Raw genomic sequence first — 24706 nt, forward strand, 5'->3', positions numbered from 1 at the left:
GGGCGGGTGGACTTTGCCCTTCATGTTCTGTAAGCGTCATTGTTAGATTCTGCAATATCACGGACTGTAACTTTTGGACTAATGGTGTCCATAGTGTATACTACCTTTCATGGTACTCAGTAGGTACATCTGTGAACATATTAGTAGAACGCATTCATCTTTCCAAAATGGTAAATAATTATCTAGTATCAGTTTATTTTTGACTGTAATATCTTTGATTCTCTTGAATGTATAGATTTGTACCAAGCTATGATAATGGCAGCTGTAGGTGTTTAGTATATGAGAAAAGACAGTGTGAAGTGAAAAATGTTGCTTTGTTAATGGAATTTGTATAATAAGATGTGATAAACTTTATTGAGCACACACTGGAGAATTTCACTTGTTACTGCTTATTATTGTCACTACAATGCAAAATGCTCATAAAATAATAATACAATAATTATTATTATTGGTAGTAGTAGTAGTAATCATATTAATCTGTATTTGTATAGCACCATTCATACACGAAATGCAGGGTCCTAACATACAACAAATATAAGAATGAAAACATCTGATCTGAAGTAAAAAAGTAAGAACGTGTTAAAATGACATGTAGAAGAAAAATAAGTAAAATAATCTACATTTTTGAAAAGCATAAAAACAGAAAAGAAAGTGATACAAATTATAAAAGCGCAGGGGGCAGGCCATGGCAAGATCTAGTTAGTAGCATTAAATTATTAGAGACATTTGCCTATAAAATAATTACCTTTTCTCTCGTTTCCTAGTATTTCTTTATTAGTTGCTATTTTTAAAATGCTGTAATTTGAAGGCATAGCCGGATGTGGTGCTCTTATTGTCGTGAGCATCTTGACCCCGGGGCCGCTGTGATTGGTTGGTTTCTGCAGCGAAAGAGGAAGTTGCGAAGCCCGGAGCTGTAACAGGAGGCTGTTAGCTGCTGAGCCGCCCTGAGCACCGACACCAGCAATAACAGGAGCCAGCGCCTTCAACCACCACACACTCAGTGCCGCCGCTCATTCGTCCCGTGTCCGGGGAACCTGTGCGCTGTCCCGCGCTATAAAAGAAAAAGAAAAGCACCGAGGCCGGAGGCGCCCGACGCTCGTGGACGCGTGTCTCCGCTTTTGACAGCAAGCTAACGAAAAACGCGATGTCTTCATCCCTGTAGAGAAGCTAACGCGTTAGCCATCCGCTGCACCACTTTTTTGGGCGAGTGATTAGCCGCGAGACGTTTTGACTTCGGGGGCTAATTAACGGATCTCTCCGGTGGTGGATGTCCCGCAGACCCCGATTTTACAGATTAATAAACCCAGTGGAATCACGCGACGATGCAGCCGAGCCCACCCGACTCGAGCTAGCTGATTCGCTGCCTGTGTACTTGTTCGAGCGAGTACGCGTTTTATCGCGGGCGAGATCAAAAACATAACGTGTTATTGCTAACATTTGCTAGCTTGACGCGTGTGAGTGAGTTAGTGAGTTTGTGTGAGTGTGTGTGTGTGTGTGGAGGATCGACCCACGATGAGCCCCCTCTGCAGCTTCGTTAGCCAGCAGCACCGTAGCTAACGTTAGCTACAGATCTGGCTAGTCAGGTAGCTAATGTTGGCTCATTCGTGTAATTGAGCCGAGACTTAAGTAAACCCGAGGAAGCATCTGAGCCCGCTGAACATGGTGAGTACGAGTCCACGCGTCTCCCCCTTCACCCTGTCTGTCACTGGCCATGTCTTCCTGTCCCATGTGCTAACAGCTAACGTGGTGCAACGGCTTCTCACAGGAACACATAACGTTTTATTAATACTCTGTTAACACATGGCGCTAATGGCACATGCCAGTGTGTGTGTGTGTCTGTGTGACAGGTCAGGTAACGGTTTGAGAGAGCTGCGGGCCGCTTGATGGGACGTGACGGCTCTTCAAGCCATTTCACGGAACTAGACGCCCATCTTGCAAACGCAAAAATTTTGCCCCGAGTCGTGTTGAGCCTCGGCAAGTTGTGGCGTATTTGAGGAATTCAGAGCCGCCTGCCACGGGAGCTGCTGCGCGGAGCCTCATTTCCACATCGCTCCTCTCTATTCGCCAGACGAGGCCAAACCTCCTCCAGCTGCCAAAAGCCCAGTGTTTATACCTACAGCTATTTGATTGTGTTTATCACCGAGAGCCTTCACCAGGAACTGTATACTTCCACCAGGCCGTGCTTAAGCGTGAACGCCACTGATACATGTGCAGGGATCCAGCTGTAACAACCTATAGCAGTGTGCAGGCATTGGCTTCTGAAGATAGGTTCAGTCCACCTCAGTAAGCCTGAGTAAGATGGTGACATACATCTGCTAATGCCAACTGATGTCTGTTCAAATTAGTCTGCGAGACGGCTTGATGAAGTTCTCTGCACGTGCACACATTCATTCTTTGTGAGCCAACGAAGAAGATATCATCATAAATGCTGGAATGTTGTTATCTTCACGGTGACAATGGGATTTTTGGACACGATCAGGTGTTTGTGGAGACTTGTGACTGGTTTGCACTTCAGCATCTAGTGTGCACGTACACTGCAAGACGTGCACTTCCCTGAATTTCATCTGTCAAATGGACAGATATTGGTCTCGGTTTGATTTCTCGCACGCTAATGTGTAGATCCTTATGAGAAAAATAGAGCCTCCACTGCTTCGGATCATGCATATTGTTAAGTGGCTATCTTATGTGTGCTCATTTATGTTTAACTTTATCTCCTATTATGCTCTAGGCTTCCGAGGAGTCATCGCTGCGCGCACTGGAGAGCCTCATGACGGAGTTCTTTCACAGCTGCACGACCAATGAGCGAAAGAGAGAAATTGGTAAGTCAGTAGATCAGTGAAGTGGGAAACATGAAATTAAAACCTTCAATCTGTGCCCCGGCACAATCTTGGCTGTGACCTGTGCCGGTAGTTTCTCTGACCTCGTTGCTTTCTGTTTATTATGATATGCATTTTCAGCTGTGAGACCTTTTATATAGACTGGTGTGTGTGTGTGAGCCTTTTCCAGATCATGTTGTCCAACCATTGAAGTGTAGAACCAATTTAAAGATGAAGAATGGAAATGGGAAGCATCTGATCAAAGGGTTGAGACAAAGGGTTTTAATACTTGTGTTAATGTTATGTTTCAGTTTCTTTTAAGAGCCGTACAGACTTTTCTCGACTCAGTTTTCACTTTTTATTATTGGGTTACTGAGTGCAGATTGGTTGAGGGACCAAATCAGTCAAATTATTTCAGCATATGGCTGCAAACATCACAAAACGAAGGGCTCTGGTTATTGTCTAAATTCACTGTTGGACAGTTTCTCACAGTGGAGCATTTAATGTGACCCGGAATAATTTGGTGTCACTTTTTTGTGTCACTTTTTTTTAAGACTCTTCCTGTTTTGTGATGCGTTACTTTCGGTCTGTCTGCAAGTGAAGTACTACATTGTCCTATACCTCTGTGATCATACCTACTTCCTCTTCTCTGCAGAGGAGTTGCTGAATAACTTTGCGCAGCAGACTGGAGCTTGGCGGCACTGCATGTTCTTCCTCTCCAATACTCGGAATGAGTATGTGATGATGTACAGCCTCACAGTATTTGAAGTAAGTCCTGTAGGTGGAAGATGCATGTTCTGGATTTATTGTTCCCTGCAGGACCTTTTTTTTTACTAAAATTTTACACAGAGAAATACAATGCTTAATGGGTAATGATCGTATGACATTAGCTTTATTTAGTTTTTTGTTTCCTCATTTGCTTAGTTCTACAAAATGAGTTGGTTAAATGTATCATCCATTTTGTGGGAGATAAGTCTGACCCCAATGACATGATGATTAAATAAAAAATTGTTTTATTTATATAATTTTCTTGATAAATGAATTACAGGAATTAGGGTTAGGGTTAGTCTAAATCATGTTCTACATCTTTGACTATCGATTGTTCCCTTTTACTTTCAGAACCTGGTGAACAAAATGTGGATTGGTGTAGCTTCACAAGACAAGATGGAGATTCGCAACTGTCTACCCAAACTCCTGCTGGCTCAGCACAAATCTGTGCCCTATTTCATACGTAACAAACTGTGCAAGGTCATCGTGGACATCGGTCGCCAGGACTGGCCAATGTTCTACCACGATTTCTTTACCAACACCCTTCAGGTGAGCCCCACTCTCGTCCTTTATGCAATTAAAGTGTGTTGTGCTCTGGGTTTTTATCATCATCGGCTTTTTCATCGGTTGTATATAGTGAAAATTCAGTAATTTCTATCTCCATTGTCTCCGTTGTGAACTACAGTTGATCCAGTCCCCAGCTATGGCTCAGTTGGGTTTGGTGATGTTGAAAACGACATCAGAGGAACTTGCATGTCCTCGAGAAGATCTGAGTGTTGCGAGGAAAGATGAGCTGCGTAAACTGCTGCTGGAGCAGGTACCGACTCTACTCGGACTGTTGACGGGTGAGAACAACCTTTTTGTGCAACATGATTTCCTGATATGAATAGAAATTTTAAAAGTGCCTGGTGGTAGTTTGTGGTGGGCCACATGTAGTGTTCTGTAGCAAAACACAAGGTTGTCCTTTACAGTTTTTTGTTGCTTTCACTTTGAAGGGGTGGACCATTTTAATGTCTTGCCTCCACACGTGTAAATGATACAACCAAATTATAATAATAATACAAAACAATTTTTCAGCAGCACCAGTCGCTGCATTTTTGAATCAGCCCTGTTCTGGGTGACCTCACTGTTGTGTCCCATATTGCAAGCAATGCAAAGGACTCCAATTCCCTTTGCACACTGAGGCCTACCGTCAACAGACAAGCTAAAACCACCAATATGGCAACCTGCAATTTGGGTTTAATTCAACTTTTTAATTGCAAAACTTTAGATCAAATCTGCCTGAAGTAGAGTTAGGCTGAGGCTCAGATGTATTGGTGGAAAGCCGTCAGCATATGTGGTTTTGACTATGCCTGACTTCTTGTTTTGCAGGTATCCTGGAGACCTATTGGGATAAGCACAGTGTCATCACCTCCACGCCACCTCCCTCACCCACCTCAGGGGAAAGTGGTGAGAAAATCATTCTTAAGCTCCTTTTAAAATGCAAAGATTTGATTTGAAATGTTGGGATTTAACCGGACCACTTTGTGTCTCTTTAATCCATTTAGTGGAATTGCTGGGCAGTTTGTTTCAGGGCAGCCAATACTCAAAGCTGCTCTGCCAGCCCATGTCAGCGTTGGACAGTGAGAGTCAGCAGCTCTGTTGTCTTGTTTTGGATTGTTTGGCCCACCTGTTCAGCTGGATCCCTCTCTCCACAAGCATCACACCCACCCTGCTGGCCTCCATTTTCCATTTTGCACGTTTCGGTTGTGATATTCACACAAAGGCCAAGATGGGATCCTTCATCTCCTCCAACTCTTCCTCTTCTAATGGCCAGCTTAACTCTGGGACAATGGCACCAACATCGAACGGGGGAGGGCGAAACGGACAGCAATGTGAGGGCAGCAAGGTGGACCGCGCCCGGCTTGGCATACTCGCCATGACTTGTGTCAATGAACTGGTGTCAAAGAACTGTGTGCCAATGGATTTTGAGGAGTACCTGCTGCGCATGTTCCAGCAGACCTTCTTTCTTCTGCAGAGGCTGACGCGAGAGAATAATGCCCATACGGTCAAGAACCGCCTAGAAGAACTTGATGAGAGGTATGGACCTTAGTCTACTGGTGCTTGTGCGTGCATACCTGTTAGTGCTTACCTGTAACAGATGATAGTGTATGTGTAAGGTAATTTATATAAATGTAAGTGTCAAGCTTACAGTATGACGAAGCAAAATACATCTTCGTACGTGGCAGACTGACAAAACCACCAAATTAGAACACAATCCAACTCAGTAGACTTGTGAAACATAACTTTTACGTTGACTGTATCTGTAACACATCACATGTGAAGAAATTTCCTGCACTGTTTGTATCATTTAACACAAAATGAGCAAAGTGTAAACAGGAACTGAAGTCGTCCTTCAAAAAGACCCTTTGCAGACATCATACGGAAAAGCATGTATCTAAGGTTATGATACGTCATTATTGACCAGTGAAGTAACTTCTGAGTGCAAGATCTTCGTGGTGTATTAACGGTTTGTTTTGTTTCCTCTTGCAGTTACCTGGAAAAGTTCACTGATTTTCTGCGCCTGTTTGTCAGTGTTCACTTGAGGCGGATTGAGTCCAGTCCTCAGTTTCCAATTGTAGAGTTTCTCTCCCTTCTTTTCAAGTACACCTTCAACCAGGTAATGATAATAAGTCGGTTGTTTGTGCACTACACTACATTGTGTCGATTCCTTGAGATTCCCTGCAGGCTTGCCTCTCATTGATATAAATATATGTTTTATATTTTTTTCAGCCTACCCACGAAGGTTATTTTGCCTGCTTGGAAATTTGGACTGTGTTTTTGGATTTTCTCACAACCAAAATTAAAAGCAGACTATCAGACCGAGACAGTGTCCTGAATAGGTAAGTGATTCAGGAAGCATTTTTATACCTATTAAACCTCAACGGTTTTTCTCAAACGCCAAGTGAGCTGAAATGTTTAATCTCATAAGGCAACTATATACAATATAATTAAGTTTACATGATATCTGATGTGTTGTCGTTCTTAATATAATCATGTGTGGTTAAACAGGTACAAAGATGCCCTGGTTCTTCTGTTGAGGGAAGTTCTGAATCGCATACAGTTCAGATACAACCAGGCCCAGTTGGAAGAGCTGGATGATGAAACGCTGGATGATGATGTAAGAACATTTCCCACACAGTAAATTCCAGTCTGTCATTTGCAACTTTTTATTTAATAATTCCGGTGTGTCTCTTTTAGCCACAGGAAGTCTAAAGTAAAATTAGGGAGTTGTTTATAGTTTTCACTAAATGTTTTTCTTTACTTGGTAACCATAGAAACAGACCGAGTGGCAGAAGTACCTGCGTCAGAGTCTGGAGGTGGTTGCCAAGGTGATGGAGCTGCTCCCATCCCATGCATTCTCTACTTTGGTAAGAGGTCGCTGTTGGTGTCACATTGACATATTGTAAGGATTTAGGCATTGTATTTGTATATATTTTTTTTTTATTCCAACTTGAGCAAGTGTCCTTCAACAGGAGCTTCAACATGAATTCCAAACATCATTACACACTCCAGCTCGCCAAAACATTAGAGCAGCAATATTGACTCCTGAAGTTTATAAGATTGTTTATCAGCTCACACATTTTCACATGTTTTCACACGTCGGAAACTGTTAAACAAACCACAACAACAATACATTTCCTCAATTTATTTGACCAGTTAACTCATAGTGAAACAAAATATCAGTCATATGACTTCAAACTAACATGAGTTCCTAGAAGGATGATCCAGCCACGTGTTGAGCATTTCTACAGATCTGACAAGTCTTGTGACCATAACACTTCATGTGTGGAATGTAGAATTATGACTTTCACTTTTGTCTTGATAGAAAATGGGTCTTTCTTTCTTTCGAAAGACACTGAATTATTTTCACATGGCTGCAGATTTTATTGTTTCATGTTGAGAAATGTAGAACCAATCTTTGACGGCGTTCCTCCTTGTTCCTCTTTCCTCTCTCAAGTTTCCAGTGCTTCAAGAAAATTTGGACGTGTACCTGGGTCTGCAGCAGTTTATTGTCACCACTGGCTCAAGTATGTACTGCTTTTGCTTTCGGCACAGCCCCATGTAATGGTGCTACTCGCATAGATTCAAATGTTTGAATGCTCTGTTGTGTTTCAGGTCGAAGGCTGAATATCTCTGCGGAGAACGACTGCCGCCGCCTTCACTGTTCTCTCAGGGACCTCAGCTCCCTCCTTCAAGCTGTCGGACGCTTGGCTGAGCATTTCATCGGGGATGTTTTTGCTGCACGTTTCAGTGATGCCCTGGCCGTGGTGGAGAGGTTTGTGCTTCTATATAACATTGTACCTACAACATGAGACCAGATTTATGTCTCAGAATGTTGTTAAACCGCCATTTTCTTTTTGCCGTTCATTTTGTATAATTGAAAGACCGAAATGTCATAATGAGCATTTCCTTTGTCTTTTTCAAGGTTGGTTGAAGTGACTTGTTATGGCTCTCGGACCAGCCTTTACGACCTGGAGACCGCTGTGCCTTCTGTGCTCAAGCCTGACCTCACTGACGTGTGAGTATCACATGTTTTAATAAGAAATGAAACCCTGTCTTTTACCATGGGACTCAATGGTCATAAAATACAATACCATTCAGTTATAGAGCACAGTGTCACATAGGGGACGTGTGCGTGCGTGTTCGTGCGTGTGTGTGAGAACAGTTGCGATGTTTTTGTGAATTTAGAAACTCAACAGTCGTATTTCACTGTCAGAATAAAAGCAGCTAGAAAGCTGCTGCGGCTGTTTGCATAGTGCTGCTGAAATTGCCTTCCGTTGTTTGTCTTTACATTTTGCATAATGAAGAGAGAATAATTTTGATCCTTACAGCGGCAAAGCTATTAAAATATATTTAATTGCCTCATAAATAAACCAAACATTATTATCAATGAAAATTCAAAACAAACTGGGAGAAGCTTTTACAAAGAAGAAACAAGTGTTTTATCTCCACAAATGTCTGTAAATTTGGGTCCAGACACTTTCTGGTTTTCCTTTCGCATATGAAGACAGCAGGATCTTGTCTGTGTCTAACCCTAACCCTGTGTCAGAGGGCTTCACGACAACAGAAAAATGTCCATAGTGTTCGGGGAGGGGGGGGTGGAGCCTGGGTAGAGCAGCAGGATGCAGGAAATGACGCATGAATTCTGCGGCAGAGCGCACCTGTTTTTGAATATAGCACATTGACACGGGTGTTGGCCCTTATCCTGGCAAGCTCTTGAATCGCATCGTCTTTCCAAGTTAACATCTTTGTCTGCGTCTTCGCTTGTTGCTTCTATTTTTCACCCAGACATTTGTTTTCTCCCTATTTCATGTCCGTTGCGTGTCAACACTCTGTTATTCTCACATGAGCTCACTCTGACATTTTACTAAGGGGCTACTAGAAAAAGTCAGACATTTGCGTTCTCACGTGTAGCCCAGGCATTTCAGAAAACTGTCCAGATTTCAGTGCATGTCTCAGAGCAGCAAATGTTTTAACCCTGTGTCATATTTTGTTTGTTGCAGACATGCACAGGCTCTTGCTGCTTTGCAAGCCTACTCTCACTGGCTTGCACAGTTCTACAGTGAAGTCCACAGTCAAAACCAGAGCCAGTTCATCAACCTCATCACATCCACAATTGAGGCCAGCAGCCCACTCATCACAACCAAGGTAGCTTCTCTAACTCTCTCTCTGATGATGTCATTGGTGGCTACTAGCATACATGATAAAGAAGAAAGTGCAGAATGTTGTTGCCAAATGATTTTATACTTTATAATTCTGCTTTTATCTCCAGGTACCTGAGAAATTGCTGCTTTCATCGTGCCATCTGATGGTTTCCATCACATCTACTGTGCGGCCAGTGTTCCTGGTCACTTTGCCAGCTGTTCAGAACATCTTCAACCTCATTACCACAGAGAGTCGGACCCGCAGACTTCCCCAAGAGGTAAATGTTTGTTTCTTTTATCTTGAATATTCTTTTTTTCATATTTAGTCCACAATTTCTCTTTAAATTAAAGACTTCACTACACAAGCCAAACATTTTCAAAAAGTCGATTTAGAAAGGATCTAAAAGGTTTCAATGTTCTTAATACTTGAAATGACTGTTGTGTTTTTTCTGCCCACCCAGGCGCACATGCTGGTGTGTCGGGCTTTATCCAACATGCTGCTGCTCCCGTGGCCAAATTTACCAGAGAATGAGCAGCAGTGGCAAACTCGCTCCAGCAACCACGCCAGCCTGATGGCAGCCCTCACGCGGGAATATTGTAATTTAAGAGGAACGGTGAACATCACTCCTCGGCAACCCGCAGTGGATGACAGTCAGTTTAGATTTTATTTATCTTTCTTTTTCTGGTCTGATTATTTGATGCCCTGTCATTCCTTTTCCTCCTCCTAATTGTGTTTTGTCCCGCTCTTCTCACTCCAGTGAAAGCGCTGATACAGCAGACCCTGCCTGTGCTCAGAGACATGGTGGACAGCGTCTCCGGGGAATCCACCAAATCACGTCAGATCTGTTACCAGAATCTCCAGGAGTCTGTCCAAGTGTCCCTCAGCCTTTTCCCAGTGTTTATTCAGCAGCCAGGTCAGTGTCTCATCTGTAGTCATGCTGCCCATTTCAAGATTAAACTTGACATTTGATTTAAGTGGAGCTCCGTTAACTTACATTTCACAAGGAGACTTTCTGTAGTTGATTGCAATGAAACTGTAATAATAAATAAATTTTAATATAAAACACGTTCTCAACAAACAACGACACATCTGACTGGCCAGCTTTGTTCATGGTCATTTCTCTTTCCCAGATGTGACGGATGAGATGCTGGCCTTCTTCTTGACGCTGTTTCAGGCGTTGCGAGTCCAGATGGGTGTAGCCTTCACTGGACAGATCATCCACACTTTTCTCAGCATGTTCACCAGGTAAAAGAAACTGGTCCCAGCAGTATTACATCCTGCTTGGATGGATAAAGACTCTAAATGGCTTCGGGCATAATGCTGCTATCGCTCTTTAACACAAATGAATGTTTTATCACTTGTGTGTGCTGCAGGGAACAGCTGGCCGCCAGTATTTTGCAAGAGGGCAGTGCCGGGTGTAGAGTGGTACAGAAGTTCCTGAAAATCCTGCAGGTGGTGGTGCAGGAGCCCGGTCAAGCTTTCAAGCCCTTCCTACCCAGCATCCTCTCTCTGTGCATGGAGCAGGTTTACCCGGTGGTGGCAGAGGTCAGTTAGTGGTCACATCAGGCTAAGACAGTAAATGTGAATATTGTGGAACAACATATATTATCAAAAAGATAAGAATGTATTGTCTGTGGAAACCAGACACTAGTCACAAATCTGTTATTTGGAACAATCGGACAATAAAACGTGTCACACTCATAATGATGTTGTTTTGATGGTGTACATTGAAACCCGTTGACAGAGATCTTCACCAGACGTCAAGGCAGAGCTGTTTGAGTTGCTTTACCAAATACTTCACCAAAACTGGAGGTACTTCTTTAAAACGTCAGTCTTAACAAGTGTCCAAAGAGGAGCTGCCGAAGATACGATGGAAAACGAAGCCCAGTTCACAGCTGCCATGCAGGTCAGTGTCCACAGTCACAGCATCAAACCTTTATACCGCTGGTGTTCTATATTTCTTTGACTTCCTTCCCTGACTTGTGTTGAAATATGGTCTCCAGGCTTTCGGACAGTCGTTCCTGCAGCCCGACATCCACATCTTCAAGCAGAATCTCTCGTATCTGGAGTCGCTGAACAGCAAGCACAAGTTGTATCACAGAGTGAGTTGAGCTTCTGTGTCGGTAGATGTGTTGTATATCATCATGCAAACTCATTGTTTTTGCACTCTTATGGTTGCTGTTTGTAAGTTTTGCCTTCACGTATTATATTGAGAAAAGTATATTTGCTATAAATTTAAATGTTTTTCTCTTTTGGCGTTTGTCTCCCTTTTTTGGCAAATGAAATCTGATTAGTGATCATAAGAGCAAAACAAAAACAACCACTTTTCTAATTAATATAACCTTTTTACTCTGTTCACAATGTAAAGACTCCATTGTCATTCCTTTTCTTTTTAATTTGCTTCAGAAGCTTTTCCGGACCTCGATGCTCTTCCACTTCATCAACGTGCTGCTGCAGGTCCTTCTCCAGAAAAGCCACGACCTTCTTCAGGAGGAAATCGTCCTCGCTATTTACAACATGGCCTCCGTGGACTTTGATGCCTTCTACTCTGCCTTCATGCCAGAGTTCCTCAACAGCTCCCAGGGTGTAGACAGCGGCCAACGAGGTGTTCTTGCACGCAACTTCAAGCTTGAACAGGTAAGAATGTCGCTACTCCGATATCTTGTCCACCAATCGTTAACCCTGGCAATGTATTTAACTTCCTTTTGGCAAAAGTGTTGCATTAAACGGTGACTGAGTGAACCGTTTGTTTCTTACATGATTTGATTTGTTTAAATTTTACTTTGTTTGGTCATGGACATGAATCTTCATAACAACTCAACACTACAGTGGCATTTTAAAAGATTGTCTGCATGTCAATACTGTGCAGTATTTTACACTGCTGTCAATAAGCAACACATTCCAGCTTTGAATTGAAAATTATTTTCATCCTAATCTTTTTAGCCCTCAACAAGTTAACAAAAAAAGAGGTGGAGCCTGTGGTTTTTTATAATTGCATTTATTGTTCATTGCTGTGAGACTGGATGTTATTTAACTATGACCAGTCTCAACTCGTGTCCCCCTCTGTAAATTCATATCTGGTAAACCTTTCTCTCCCCTCTCTAGGACCTGCCCTCGTTCACTCAAAGCGTGCAGCGGCTGGTGAACGACCTGCGCTACTACAGACTGTGTAACAGTAGCCTGCCCACTGGCACCATCAAGCTATAGCACAATGACTGAACCACTCCACACATCATCTATGATCTTCAAGGACTGCCTGTGCTGACCACTTTGCCCCAACACTCCTTTCCAGCTCAGCGTCGCTCCTTCTATTCAGAGTGATGGGACGGAACCACATACGTTTCATGGTTGAGTGACTGGAGGTTGAGGATGCTGCTGATGTTTAATTTCGTTGATTTCTACTGTAGAAGGTTGGCGCGTTATTTTTTTTTTTAAAGCAGTGCCCTCCTTGTATATTGCCAATGGTAATTTGGCAAGAAATGTAAACCTGGTCGGCAGTCGCCCAGACCTGGAGCAGTCTGAGCCAGGCCTTCTCTCCCACGCCTCTGCAACCAGGCCGAGCTGGGACTGAGCACTTTCAACTCATTTTGAGTTTTTTAAAATACCTGCTTTTATTCATTTTTGCCTTCAATTGTTTTCATCTCCAAAGGAGACGGACTCTCAACTTAAGATCTTTCATATCATTCCATTCTGACAAAGATAAAACCTGCTTGATTTAAATAAAGTGCTTTTTTAGTAAAACTCAAGTGTTGGATAATTCATGATTTATTGCCCGATGTGCTCTGACAGTGTTACAATCATTTGCTGCACGTTGACACTGTTGAATTTCATATTAACTGGAATTCAACTATTTCAAATGCTGAATCATAATAATTATTTTCTGATTTTAATTTTGTAGAGATGTATTGTACAGTATAGATTCATTGTAAAAGTTTACACTTTCTAGTGCTGAGTGAACTTTTAAACAAGCCTGAATGTCTTAAATACTGAGAATCTCTTTCATGTGATTTAATTTAAAACAAATGTATTGGTCACAGGGAAAGTAGATTGTGGTGTCGAGCACGAAAAACAATAACGTTAACCTGCTTTACTTTAGAGCCTAAGAGAAGTATGAAGTGTGTAATGATGACAGGATGGAGTTGCATAATGTGAATATTTAGGATCCATCAGTTTTAGGGATTAAGAAAGATCATAAATGGACTAACGGTCAGGCAACATTTACTATTTATTAGCTCTTGCAAGTCCAGCAACTTCATAAAAATACTTAATTCACTGTGATAGTCGTGTATTATGAAGAACTTTCTCGATGCTGTATTTGTCGGAACTGAAGAGCAGGGTCATTACCAATTTCACCTATTAAACATCTGCTGGTTTAGGACACATCTGTGTTTACAACTTCTGACATAAAAAGAACAAAGGCTACTCTTTGACATATTCAACTGTTTCTGCAACAGATTTTATAGTAAGAGGCTTAGCCACGACCGCAACATCAGAAATCTTTGACGTGGGCATTGTGACATGTCATTCTTCTGAGAGACAGGAAGCTCTAATAGTGGCAGCCGCAGCTCGTAGAGGCACTGCCGATGTCAACAGACACTGATTTGTAAAGGCAGTTGCTGCAGCTGTTTGTGACTTATTCAGGGATATTTGATGTAGTTTATGAATGTTTATCAGCGTGCTACTGTTCTGAGCACCAAGAATAATTGATCTGTATTTCCCCACTTGTATCGTGAAACATGCTCGTTTATGTGGCTGATTTATTTGTAATATTCTTAATCCATTCTGCTTAAATGCTGTGAATGCTTTGCCTTTGTTTTGTGTCATTGAACTGAAGCTTGAAATCACTCTGTTACCACTCTGTTACCACTCTGTTTGGAGGCTTTGCTACCACTGTTTGTGACTTATTCATGCAGATTGGGACCAGTTTGTGAACGTTTGCTTACCTTTGATTGTTCCGGAGCATGGATGGTTGAGACGCTGCGTACAGTTCTGGTGTCACTCCTTCATCTGTTTTATTGTTTTCTACTTTCGCTGCCACTATGTACTGTATTTCAATACGGCCGATTTCCCAAATCATTTTTTTTTTTTTTTCAAAATAAGGTCTAGTTAAACTTGAATAATATTTATTATGCATTCCATTTTAATACCTTTTATTTTTGTCTACTGATCATGTATTAGATGTGCCTGTGCCACACTTCAGCTTGCCCCTTACTGATTCTTGTTGACTTGGGGGGTGTGACGTCACATTCTCAGCATGTTTGCATTGAAACGGGGAAAGTTATTGTGGAGAAACGAGAGGAGCAGCTGACGCATGGGCCATTACTGGAGTTGAGTGTGTTTCAGTGGGAGCTACAATCAGGTGGGACAGTCCCGTGAGTGGTGATTGAGCAGCGTTGACTTCTGTCTCCGGAGGGGACACGGGACACAGACCCGAACATGAAAGTGCTGGCGAGGTGCGTTCTTCAGGGAACCACACGAGCGTTTTATTGGAGACATGGAGAAACCAGTAAAGAGCTGGTTTCCAGGTCTGCAACCGCTCTGCTAAGCGGACGCAGGAGCAAATCAAGTAAGTGACTGAACTTCTATTCGAGAAAAGTCAGAAAAGGCTTAGAATTTGCTTTTGTACATTTTCTAGTCTTTGGGCACCTCAGTTAAATACGACTCTAACTCCTCTTAAACGCAGGGAAATCCTTCTAAATGTCAATTCGTCCAAGACATAGATACAAACTGGATTTCTTTAGATTCAAATAAATATATCGCTGCTGGTTAAACGTAATTTCCACCACAGAGACGCAACGTTTACTTGCTCCAAACACCGCAGGGCCGTTTGCAAAACAAATTATCTTGCCAAACTCACGGGGTCATGAACTGGAACTAGGTTGGGGGGGGGGGGGGGGGTGCAGAAGATAGTGATGATCATGTGGGTGACGGCGCTGGTGGAGAAACTGTGCCCTGCGCTGTGCGTAATTGGGCCAAAGCCGGTGCGCATTCAGCGCGCAAGGCGCAGGATCATCCGGCACAACAGGCGAACTTCATTCTCAACGTGAAACTAACATCCAACCAACATGTAGACCAGAGCACAGCCCGGACAGACCCAGAGTTAAACTCCATCAGGACTTTTCCTGTCAGGTCACGTGTGTGTAATTGATCGCATGCTGTCATTCATTAGCTCGTGCACCGTGTTGCTTCTGATCTGTGCGTTACCCACCAAAATATCTGACGTGCCTGTACCACTTTGTGTGTGTGTGTGTGTGTGTGTGCGTGTGTGTGTGTGTGTGTGTGTGTGTGTGTTTCTCTGCTGTGAAGTGTTTGAATATGCATCAACACCTCTATAATCGTCTTTATCTATATTATGCTTTGTATGATGCTGTTGCTGCTGATCAGCTGCTGTTCTGTCCCACCAGGTTTGCCAGATGTCAGGGAGCAGACCCTCATCGCTGTGAAGCCCGATGGAGTCCACCGACGTCTTGTAGGACAAATAATGCAGCGGTTTGAGCAGCGCGGCTTCAAGCTGGTTGGTCTGAAGATGTTACAGGTACCAGAGTCTGAGGGGACCACGTTGGGTGATGATTGAGTAAAGTGCAACATCTGACATGTGTGTGTGTGTTGTGAAGGTGTCTGAGGATCTCCTGGCTCAGCACTACTGTCATCTGAGGACAAAGCCCTTCTACCCCAGTCTGCAAGATTACATGACCTCAGGGCCGGTGGTCGCAATGGTGAGGGCATCATTTCTATCATTTCTACTGTTGCATTCGGTTGATGGAGGTGAAAGTTTTGTTTAAGCAAATGATTCACACCTAGTGCAGAATGTTCGAAGAAAAAAAACGTGCTACACTTCTTCTGTTTAATGTGCATTCTCAGGTGTGGGAAGGGCACAATGTCATCCAGACCTCACGCATCATGGTGGGCCACACTAACCCAGCGGAGGCCCAGGCCGGCACAGTCAGAGGAGACTTCAGCATTCATGTCAGCAGGTAACCTGATGGGATTTTAAGCGTCACGGTTGGGTAATACCAACAGCCACTTTCTCTGTGTCCGTCTTGGAGTAACGATGTACTGTATGTTGGTCCTTCATAGGAACGTGGTCCATGCCAGTGACTCCCGGGAGGGGGCTGAGAGGGAGATCCAGCTGTGGTTTCAGGGTAAAGAGCTTCTGAACTGGGAAAGCTGTGACCAGACCTTCACCTGTGAGCTGTGAAGACAGAGCTGACAGCAAAGAGAATCACTCGTGGTACCTCAAAACAGTTCAGTGTTCCTGCCCCAAAAAATAAATGCACTAACTCTATAGTCACAAAGATTTGTTTTATAAAGTAGATGAGTTTTTACTAATAACTTTAAAATTCAAGCTATGCACTCAGCTTAAATTTATGTTTATCAATAATTTCATGAGACTCGCTGTGGATGAATAGTGAGTACATTGTAATATTCTTTGTATTATATTTAACAAATGATATCTGATATGTTTGTGTTTAGGGTATTAAATATAGGAGTATTAAGTGTTATTATAAAGAGCCATTTATTGAACTTGAAACCACCGTGGAGCAGAATATGAATAAACAGGTGAACAGCAGATTGTAAACCAATGTCAGGAATCGTGTGTTTACACTGGAACAGTTAACCTCAGGTGAACACACACACACACACACACACACACACACACACACACACAGAGAGCCAGCATCTGCTTCCATCTGCTGTGTTACTTTTTAAAATCCCTTTAAAGAGCTGAAAAATGACTTGAGCTTTCATTTTGCACTCTCTCACTGTCATCTGTGAAATAAATAATTCATAATTCTTCACATACATTTTTTATCATATATTTTAATCATAGAAAACACAGCTGTAATACAAAAATATATATATTGTTTAAGCTGCCACATCCACAGCAACGTATCCCTTATATCCCTCGTATACATGCTGATCGGATGTGTACCACAAGGCAACATTTGTAATCTGATAGATTGAAATTGTGTTTTTATGACGAACAATAATTTAAGTGTATTTCTCTGCAGCAAGAAACATTGTCTCAATGCAAGTTGACGTTAATGCAATAAAAACTATGATTCACTCAAGACTGCTCATGCCCTAAGTTACTGTTGACTGAAGTAGTCTGGTCCCAACACAGTCATGAATTCCCTCAGTGGCTCGGTTCGCTAAATGCCACTCGTCGATTCTCCGACTCGGATCACAGAGTTTCATAAGACGCCATCGCATAGATGTGTCCATCTTTCTGTTTACTACGCAGGTAGTGTGTGTCCACTGTATTTCGACTCCCAGCGTCCGTGCCACTGTCTTTAAGGTAACAGTAAAGCTGGAGCCACACCAACAACCCTGCGAATAATAGACAACCTGCAGTTCTCCCTCCATGCCACAGCTGCACCTCACAACCCTCACACTGCTTCTACCTTAAACTGATCTGAAGGTCTGAAATCGTAAAGCTTTCAGTCAGACGGCCGAACGAAGTCAAAGTGTCAGAATAAGCTTAGTGTAAATTGTATTCCACATTGTAATTATTCGTTTCTTCTTCAATGTCACTGTGAGTAATGGCTGCATACTATAGAACTGTATGCATCTGTTATATTAAATTATATATTTCACTAAATACAAAAAAAAAATAATGTTAGTATACTGTCGAGGAGTTTAAAGCTCATTTCTATATAAGAGTATTAGTAAGAGACTCTTACTGTGAACACGGCTCGTTCCTGTCCAAGAATCTTTGGCACAGAAGAGACACAACAACACGCACAATTAAAACGTGCCTCTGTGCCACCGGCTGTACGAGCAACACCACCTGTACGTCCACTGATGTTTGATGCCGCAGCTGCATCTCCGGATGTGGAGGGGCTCGGTCAAAATGCACCACCCTCCGTTTTCACACCGATCTTCTGCTTTTGCTTCTCCATCACCGCCTCCAGTTCCGTGGCTTTGTGCACATCCTGAGAACCAAAGAGACATTTCATTTGAATTGTCAACCAGTGTCTGGATGGTAAAGGTCAAATGATTAACACACTGTTTGTGATATTACTTTGACGTCAGACCAAGAACACGAAGGCTCTGACCTTTAACCTGTTAGGTGTTTAAGTCTTATTGAGTATTTAGGATTTGTAAACAGGAAGGTAAATGTAGTCAATATAGGTCAAAGGCAGCGCGCTGAAATGATGTAAGTCTATCAGTCGAGGCTGAACAAACAAGTGGCCCAGGACACATCGACCCAAGCTTAACCACACACACACACACACACACACACACACACACACACACACACACACACACACACAAAGTACAATAACACTAGACAAACCTCGAGAAGCGACCTCTGCACCATTATCTGGCTGTAGACTCTTGCACCATCCTCCGATGCCACTAGGCGGAGCTCCTCCTTGTTCAGAGAGAAAAGCTGCGCTCCAGTTAAAATGCCCAGACCCTGAATCGTCCTGACGGAGGAGAAAGAAGCAACAGAGTCACTGCTGGGGTCGGATCACTTGTCATCGTCAAAACATCACCAGTTTGAATAATAATGTCGTGAAGAAGAATCCAGCTACTGAAACTAGAAGATTAGCTTCAATTTTGAAATTACAAATTTTTAGATTCTCCTTTTATTATGTTCTTCTTTTTGGTTGTTGCACTTAATGCTGCAAATATCCAGCTCACTGTTTTTGCTTTGTTCATTGTCGACATGTGAGGGCGCTATTGTGCAGATTAGCAGCAAGTGTGATGCAACTTACTGGTTATAAATATACATACTACCTCCATAAATCTGACTCCCATTTAGACCAATAAAATCAGATTTGCTGGTTCGTCTCACATCTGGATAATTCTAATTTCAAAAACCTTTAGTGTAACAAAGGCATAAGTTTGATTTGATTTTGATACACAACCGATGTTGGACGTGATATTTCTCATAATTAAGGATCTTGAGGACAGGATTATGTGGCCTTGTGCTGAATCAGCCTCCAGGTGAGTCTCCCCGAGCTGGAGACGTCTCCAGCTCGGGGGGGGGGGGGGGGGACACTCACTGTTGATTGAAGCCCTTAGCGGTGAGCCAGGCCTCCACCTCAGCAGGGGGCGAGTGGTAGTTGAGGGAAGTAGAAGTGTCCAGGGAGCGAGGGACCACCGGTGGACGGACAGACTCTTTTCTCCCAGCCAGCCGCAGCAGAAGCTCATCGTTTATTATCAGGACTGCAAAGACACACAAAACTTCATACTCATACGCATCATACACAATAAGTTGGGTCAAAATGTCACATTTCTCCAAATATAGAAATCATAAACCGGCCTTCTTTATATTTGTATCCTATGTTACCTCTGTCACTTTCCTCTCCGCTCTGTGGGCGCGTCGTTGGGCTTGCAGCAGTAGGACTGGTCCCATCCGGGCTGGACGGAGGAAATGAGAAGTAGTTTGTTGGAGGGGAAAGTGCAATCTGTGGAAGAACAGGGATGGAATAAAAACTGTCAAATGGGTTAAAAGCACACAGTGTGTGAAGTGTTTCGGGCATTAGACTGTGAGAGTAGTGTTGTGTGTGTACTTGTACCCTTGACTCCCTGCGGACCAGTGGATTGTCCCTCCCCGTGTTGTTCAGAGCAGACAGAGGCTCCAGGATGTTGTGGGGAACAAATCCTATCTGGTCGAAGCGATTCCGACATTTCCACCATCGGGCCGCCGACTCAACCACCTGAAGAGAGGAGGTCTCACGAATCAGCTGAGGTTTGTGGCATATTCCAAGAATATATATTATATATAGTATAAAGACCTCCACCAATAAGTTACCCCAAGATTTGATCAAGAAATACTACTGGGATTGTTGTGAAACACAGATTGAAGGATGGCATATAACATGTTGTTGTGGATCCGAAGCAGAGGGTGGATCCAGAATTTTCTTTAACTTTCTTTAACTTTGTGAGACAGTAGAATTTTCAATATTGATTTCTCAGAGAATATTCCATGGATCTTGAGGGGCCTGATATGAGTGTTTGTCCAAATCAAAATCCGGACCTAGTGAATTTAAATGTGGTTTCATTAGGGGACTGTTGGGCCCTTAGTGCCCATCTGCTTGTGTGTGTGTTCACCTCCAGTGTTTCTCCCTGTAGCACAGACAGCTCGCTGCTGTTTCTGGCCACAAAGTCGTAGCTGCAGCAGTAGAACCTCTCTCCCTCTGGTGGGAGCCCGTTGCCTTCTCTGAAATGAAAATGGAGTCAGATATCAGTAATTTGAATCTGTTGAGAGACACACAAATTAGTCATATTATCATTTAATAGTGTTAATTACAGCCATTTGGAATTTGACTGTCATTGTGCATTACATTATTACACACAGTATATTATGTAACTAGGCCCTGCTCTGTCTACAGACTCACACTTCATCCGTGCCTTCACCGGCGCCCTCTGCTGCTTGTCGAGCTGTTTTCTGCAGAGTCTGTGGCTGTCTCCTTTCTCTGAGGGCATCCTGCTTGTGCTGCAACGCGATGGGATCTTCCAGAGGCTGCCCAGCTGAGTCGCGGGCCTGCGACTGCCATCCATCCAGGAAGACAGGCGAATATGAACCAGCAGACACATCAAGGTTCGAACTGGGAAAAAAGGGGGAAAGAGCGTTTGGTAAGCTCAACACAACACAGTCTCGAACCCACATTTAAACACAGAGACATGAACACACAGACCATGAGGAAGTCCAGTTAGACCCTAATGAAGTCCAGAGTTCCTGTTCCCCTCCAGCCAGATGCTCCTGGAGCAGTGACACGGCGCCGCTAGTCATAGCAGGACTGACCACGGATGCTGCTAAGGCTGGGCCTCCGGTGGTTTTCACCATCTGTGAAGGAGAAGGTCACCAGCATTGGTTTCACAGAAAGAAAAAGCACTGAATCAAATACTGGAGAGACTCACTAGTCCGAGAGGCACAAAGATGTGATGCAGCAGGTCGGAGGCATCAGGCTGTGAGATGGACGACTTGAGACGGTCCTAAACACACAAAGACAAGTTTCATTTTCATTTCCAGTGCAGTTACTCAGGGTTTGGTTTCAAGTAACTAGTGTAATCTCACCAGCAGACTGAGGGAGTACTTGATTTTCTGAAAGACGTCCAAGAAGTCTTCCTCTGATGGAGGAGACGCTTTCATGGTCAACAAATCATCTGCACAGGGGAGAGTACAACCAACACAACTTAATTAAATAGGATTATACACCACTACACACCACACACACGTGACTGTTATTGTCACGTGCATATGATATACTGTGGTTTTCGGAAGTAAAATATAACAGAACCCATTTTCACCACTGGGTACGTCCTTCCACCAAGTTTCATAGTAATCTGTTGAGTGTTTTTTGTGAAATCCTGCAAATAAATCAATACACACGCTGATGAAATCTTATTCTTTTAAATATTATGATAGTTGTGTTCTGAATCCTCCAGAATCAACTTGGCTCCAGCTTCATTCATTCCAGATTTATCTGAATTTCCGAAGCCTGCCTGTTTATACTGTGCCAATATTCATCCTTCAGTTTCCTGCTCCTACTTTCCATCTGTAGCCTGCATCCCTCTTAATCTTCCTTTATGAAACCATGAAAACCACAGTTAGTTGGTAGGATCCTCTCACCATCGGGTCCCGGCTTCTTCTTGCTCTTCCTTGACTTCTTCGTCCTTTGGTCGAGAACACTCTGGGCCTCGGCCGTCTGCTGCAGCCGCCCCATGAATCTCTCCACGTCGTCAAAGCAGTGGTTCAGAATCTCCTGATAAAGACACAAACTGTTTATCCTCCATGCAACTCATGGCAGTTTTATTTTTAATAACGCAAACACATCCCAATGATTTAAAAAAGCAACAAGTTGACACTAACATGAAAGTCACACACACCCATGCATTCAGCATGTAAACTAATGCTCTAACCCGGAGGTAAAATAAGTAATCCTATAGTTTATAATCTGTGATTTGTAAAATGTAATGCTTTTTAATGTTTAATGTTTAAAATATTATTGATTAATACACAAACTTCTTAAACTTTGTCGATTAGAGTAACATCACATCTGCATTAACATGAAATAAAATCCAATAAACAAGCTTAACCACAAGCTGAGCAAACAGGATGAAAGTTACAACCTGTATTTGCTGTGTTGCAGTAGCAGATTGTAGATAATTCATTTATTGATGTGCTTGGCTGAAGATGTTGCGTTAACCACTTCAAAAAACATTTCCTTCATATCTTCCCTCTGTGATACATTTTGTTTCCGTAACGTTTTAAAACAAAGCAACATAACACCCTTTTCCTCTCTCTCGGGTGTAGACAGTAGTTTCTGTCAGGGAAGTGCCGAGGTGCTGTATGAGGGCTACTGTCAGAAACCTGATGGGACTACATACTTTAGCTGAGATTCTCTGAAACAGGAGATGATCTCATTTGACTTTAAGATTATGACACTTACAATGAGTCTCTGTCTCTCTCTCTCTCTCTCTCTCTCTCTCTCTCTCTCTCTCTCTCTCTCTCTCTCTCTCTCTCTCTCTCTCTCTCTCTCTCTCTCTCTCTCTCTCTCTCGCTCTCTCGCTCTCTCTCTCTCCCCTCTTTCATATATATAAGAATAACTTATCTACAACTAAATAACTGTTTATGCGAGTACATACCACCTCGCTCTCTGCATTCTGTTGAGTTGCATGATTTGATTCCTCGGTGGCACCATTCTCTGAGCGGAGGGAGAACAAAGAAGTTACTAAAACAAAAATGAACACATTTACAGAAACACCCCGGCTGCCGCAGTGAGCTCCAAGGTAGTATTCAGAGATCCACAGTACATGGTCATGCACATTGATCAGATGAGTGTACCTACCAGACACTGTGTACATGGACATGCTGCCGGGAGGAGGCCGCTCTCCTGGAGGCATCACGATCCTGAGACCTGAGGTCTTTCTCGGGGCCACCCGAGGTGGGGCAGACATCTGGTGTGTGCAGGTGCAAAGAGGAAAATCAAGCATATACAGACATACATCCATGGAGCCAAACACAGCTGACATTTTGGGCAAAGCCTACACCCTGCATGGCATATCGCAGGGCGGACATATAGAGACAAACAACTAAACAGTATGTAGATCATTTACACTCACACACACGTGAAGAAGTCTACAATCACCCTAAACTATGTCTTTGGACTGTGGGAAGGAGGAAACCCACCCAGATACAGAGGGAACATCCCAACTCCACACAGAAGGGTCAGATAAAAAAAAAAAAGATCCTTCTAGTTGTTAGGGATCACTTCTAACCACTCTACCACTCTACTGCCTGACAGAATTAACACATGAAATAATGTGTAGGTAAAATAAAAATTTTACCTACCTAAATTTTACCTACCTAAAATAAAATAAAACCTTTTTAGAGAAATGTTTGCCAACATACCAACTTTTATGTGACATCTTTATTTGGTATTTCTTGTTGCCTAATTGTTGTATCAGCCCGCTGTAATTATCAGGACATTATCTTATTAGCATTTAATGTAAATCTTCAACATTTACATATGAAAATAAAATTATCTGATAGAGTTTTAACACTCAGCTCAGCTTCACCTGAATATCGTATATTGAAGATGAGACGAGCGAGGGCTTGATAGTGACACATTCCACACGCTGATCGTAAGAATGCAGAGTATTCTCACATGCTCCTGCATTTAAGTGACGGATACAAACAGTATGACAGGAAAAACCACTGTGACCAGGTGCGTGGTATGCAGATGACACAACCACCAAAACTTGATAGAGAAACTCTTTAGGCCGAAAATGAAACCCACAGAGTTTATGCACATCTCAGCTCTTTCCCCTCATCTTCCTCCTCCTGTCATTCCTTCTCCTCCAACATGTGGACAGAGCAGAAAATAAAATGCAGACTTTTTCACACGTTCACAAATTATAATCAAAGTCCATCATGCAATTGCAAGTGATTGGATGTTTTAATGTGTGAAGATGAAGTTAAGCTTCTTGAAAAGTCTCCACGTATTACTGACATGAAGCAGCTGTCCTTCACACGACAGGTGCATCCGACTCTCTCTCTCTCTCAGACTCTCTCCCTCCCTCTCTCTCCCTCCATCTCTCCCTCTCTCCCTCTGTCTCTAACAAACACACACAGAGATACCCACACACACACACAGTTTACACAGAGTTGAGTCCTGAAATCTCGATCCATCACTGTACCTTCTGGTGCTGTTTGAGCGTTTAAATCCAAGGGACAGAAACCAATCCTCGTGCTGGGTTGGTTGTGCTCTGATCTGAGCTGTTGACATGCGCACGTCCCACCTTCCAGAGATATGCAGGAACAAGAAAAACAAGTCGGCCTTTCCTTACGCAGTTAATCTGTCTCGCTGCTTTCACTCTCCTCTGACTGTCTCATGCACATATGAGGGCTGCGGCCCTCCCACCTCTCTTTGCATCTCTGTGGGCCTCTCCTTCCTGTCACCTGGGGCAGGCGT

The 24706-nt window shown here is 43.0% G+C and overlaps 3 protein-coding genes across 4 annotated transcripts; 2 read left to right on the forward strand and 1 right to left on the reverse strand.

Moving 5' to 3' along the window:
* Window positions 1–904: 904 nt before the first annotated feature.
* xpo6 (exportin 6) lies at window positions 905–13013 on the forward strand. The gene is made up of 24 exons (XM_053443467.1): window positions 905–1662; window positions 2729–2819; window positions 3472–3584; window positions 3936–4133; window positions 4270–4429; window positions 4956–5033; window positions 5132–5663; window positions 6117–6243; window positions 6357–6466; window positions 6636–6744; window positions 6902–6994; window positions 7585–7654; window positions 7743–7902; window positions 8053–8145; window positions 9131–9275; window positions 9400–9549; window positions 9733–9922; window positions 10030–10185; window positions 10403–10517; window positions 10646–10817; window positions 11017–11178; window positions 11276–11374; window positions 11679–11909; window positions 12378–13013. Exons 1-24 carry the CDS (start codon window positions 1660–1662, stop codon window positions 12477–12479), a joined length of 3459 nt encoding a protein of 1152 aa, XP_053299442.1. The 5' UTR covers window positions 905–1659; the 3' UTR covers window positions 12480–13013.
* A 1499-nt stretch (window positions 13014–14512) lies between these two features.
* On the forward strand, window positions 14513–17344 carry nme4 (NME/NM23 nucleoside diphosphate kinase 4). Its single transcript, XM_053444025.1, has 5 exons — window positions 14513–14838; window positions 15677–15807; window positions 15887–15988; window positions 16134–16246; window positions 16350–17344. The coding sequence occupies exons 1-5, from the start codon at window positions 14709–14711 to the stop codon at window positions 16468–16470; spliced, it is 597 nt and encodes a 198-aa protein (XP_053300000.1). The 5' UTR covers window positions 14513–14708; the 3' UTR covers window positions 16471–17344.
* On the reverse strand, window positions 17074–24706 carry eps8l1a (eps8 like 1a). 2 transcript variants are annotated; one of them, XM_053444023.1, is made up of 14 exons: window positions 24432–24706; window positions 23081–23189; window positions 22878–22936; window positions 21862–21994; window positions 21307–21395; window positions 21150–21224; window positions 20927–21075; window positions 20627–20836; window positions 20340–20448; window positions 19805–19972; window positions 19576–19693; window positions 19289–19451; window positions 18574–18706; window positions 17074–18208 (listed from the first exon to the last, which is right to left on the reverse strand). In XM_053444023.1, the coding sequence occupies exons 2-14, from the start codon at window positions 23187–23189 to the stop codon at window positions 18122–18124; spliced, it is 1602 nt and encodes a 533-aa protein (XP_053299998.1). In that variant the 5' UTR covers window positions 24432–24706; the 3' UTR covers window positions 17074–18121. The 2 variants fall into 2 exon arrangements, with proteins under 2 accessions (XP_053299998.1, XP_053299999.1); XM_053444024.1 differs by having other exon boundaries at window positions 19805–19945; window positions 24432–24701.

This window comes from Pleuronectes platessa, chromosome 16, assembly GCF_947347685.1.
Source record: "Pleuronectes platessa chromosome 16, fPlePla1.1, whole genome shotgun sequence".
Taxonomy (NCBI): Eukaryota; Metazoa; Chordata; class Actinopteri; order Pleuronectiformes; family Pleuronectidae; genus Pleuronectes; species Pleuronectes platessa.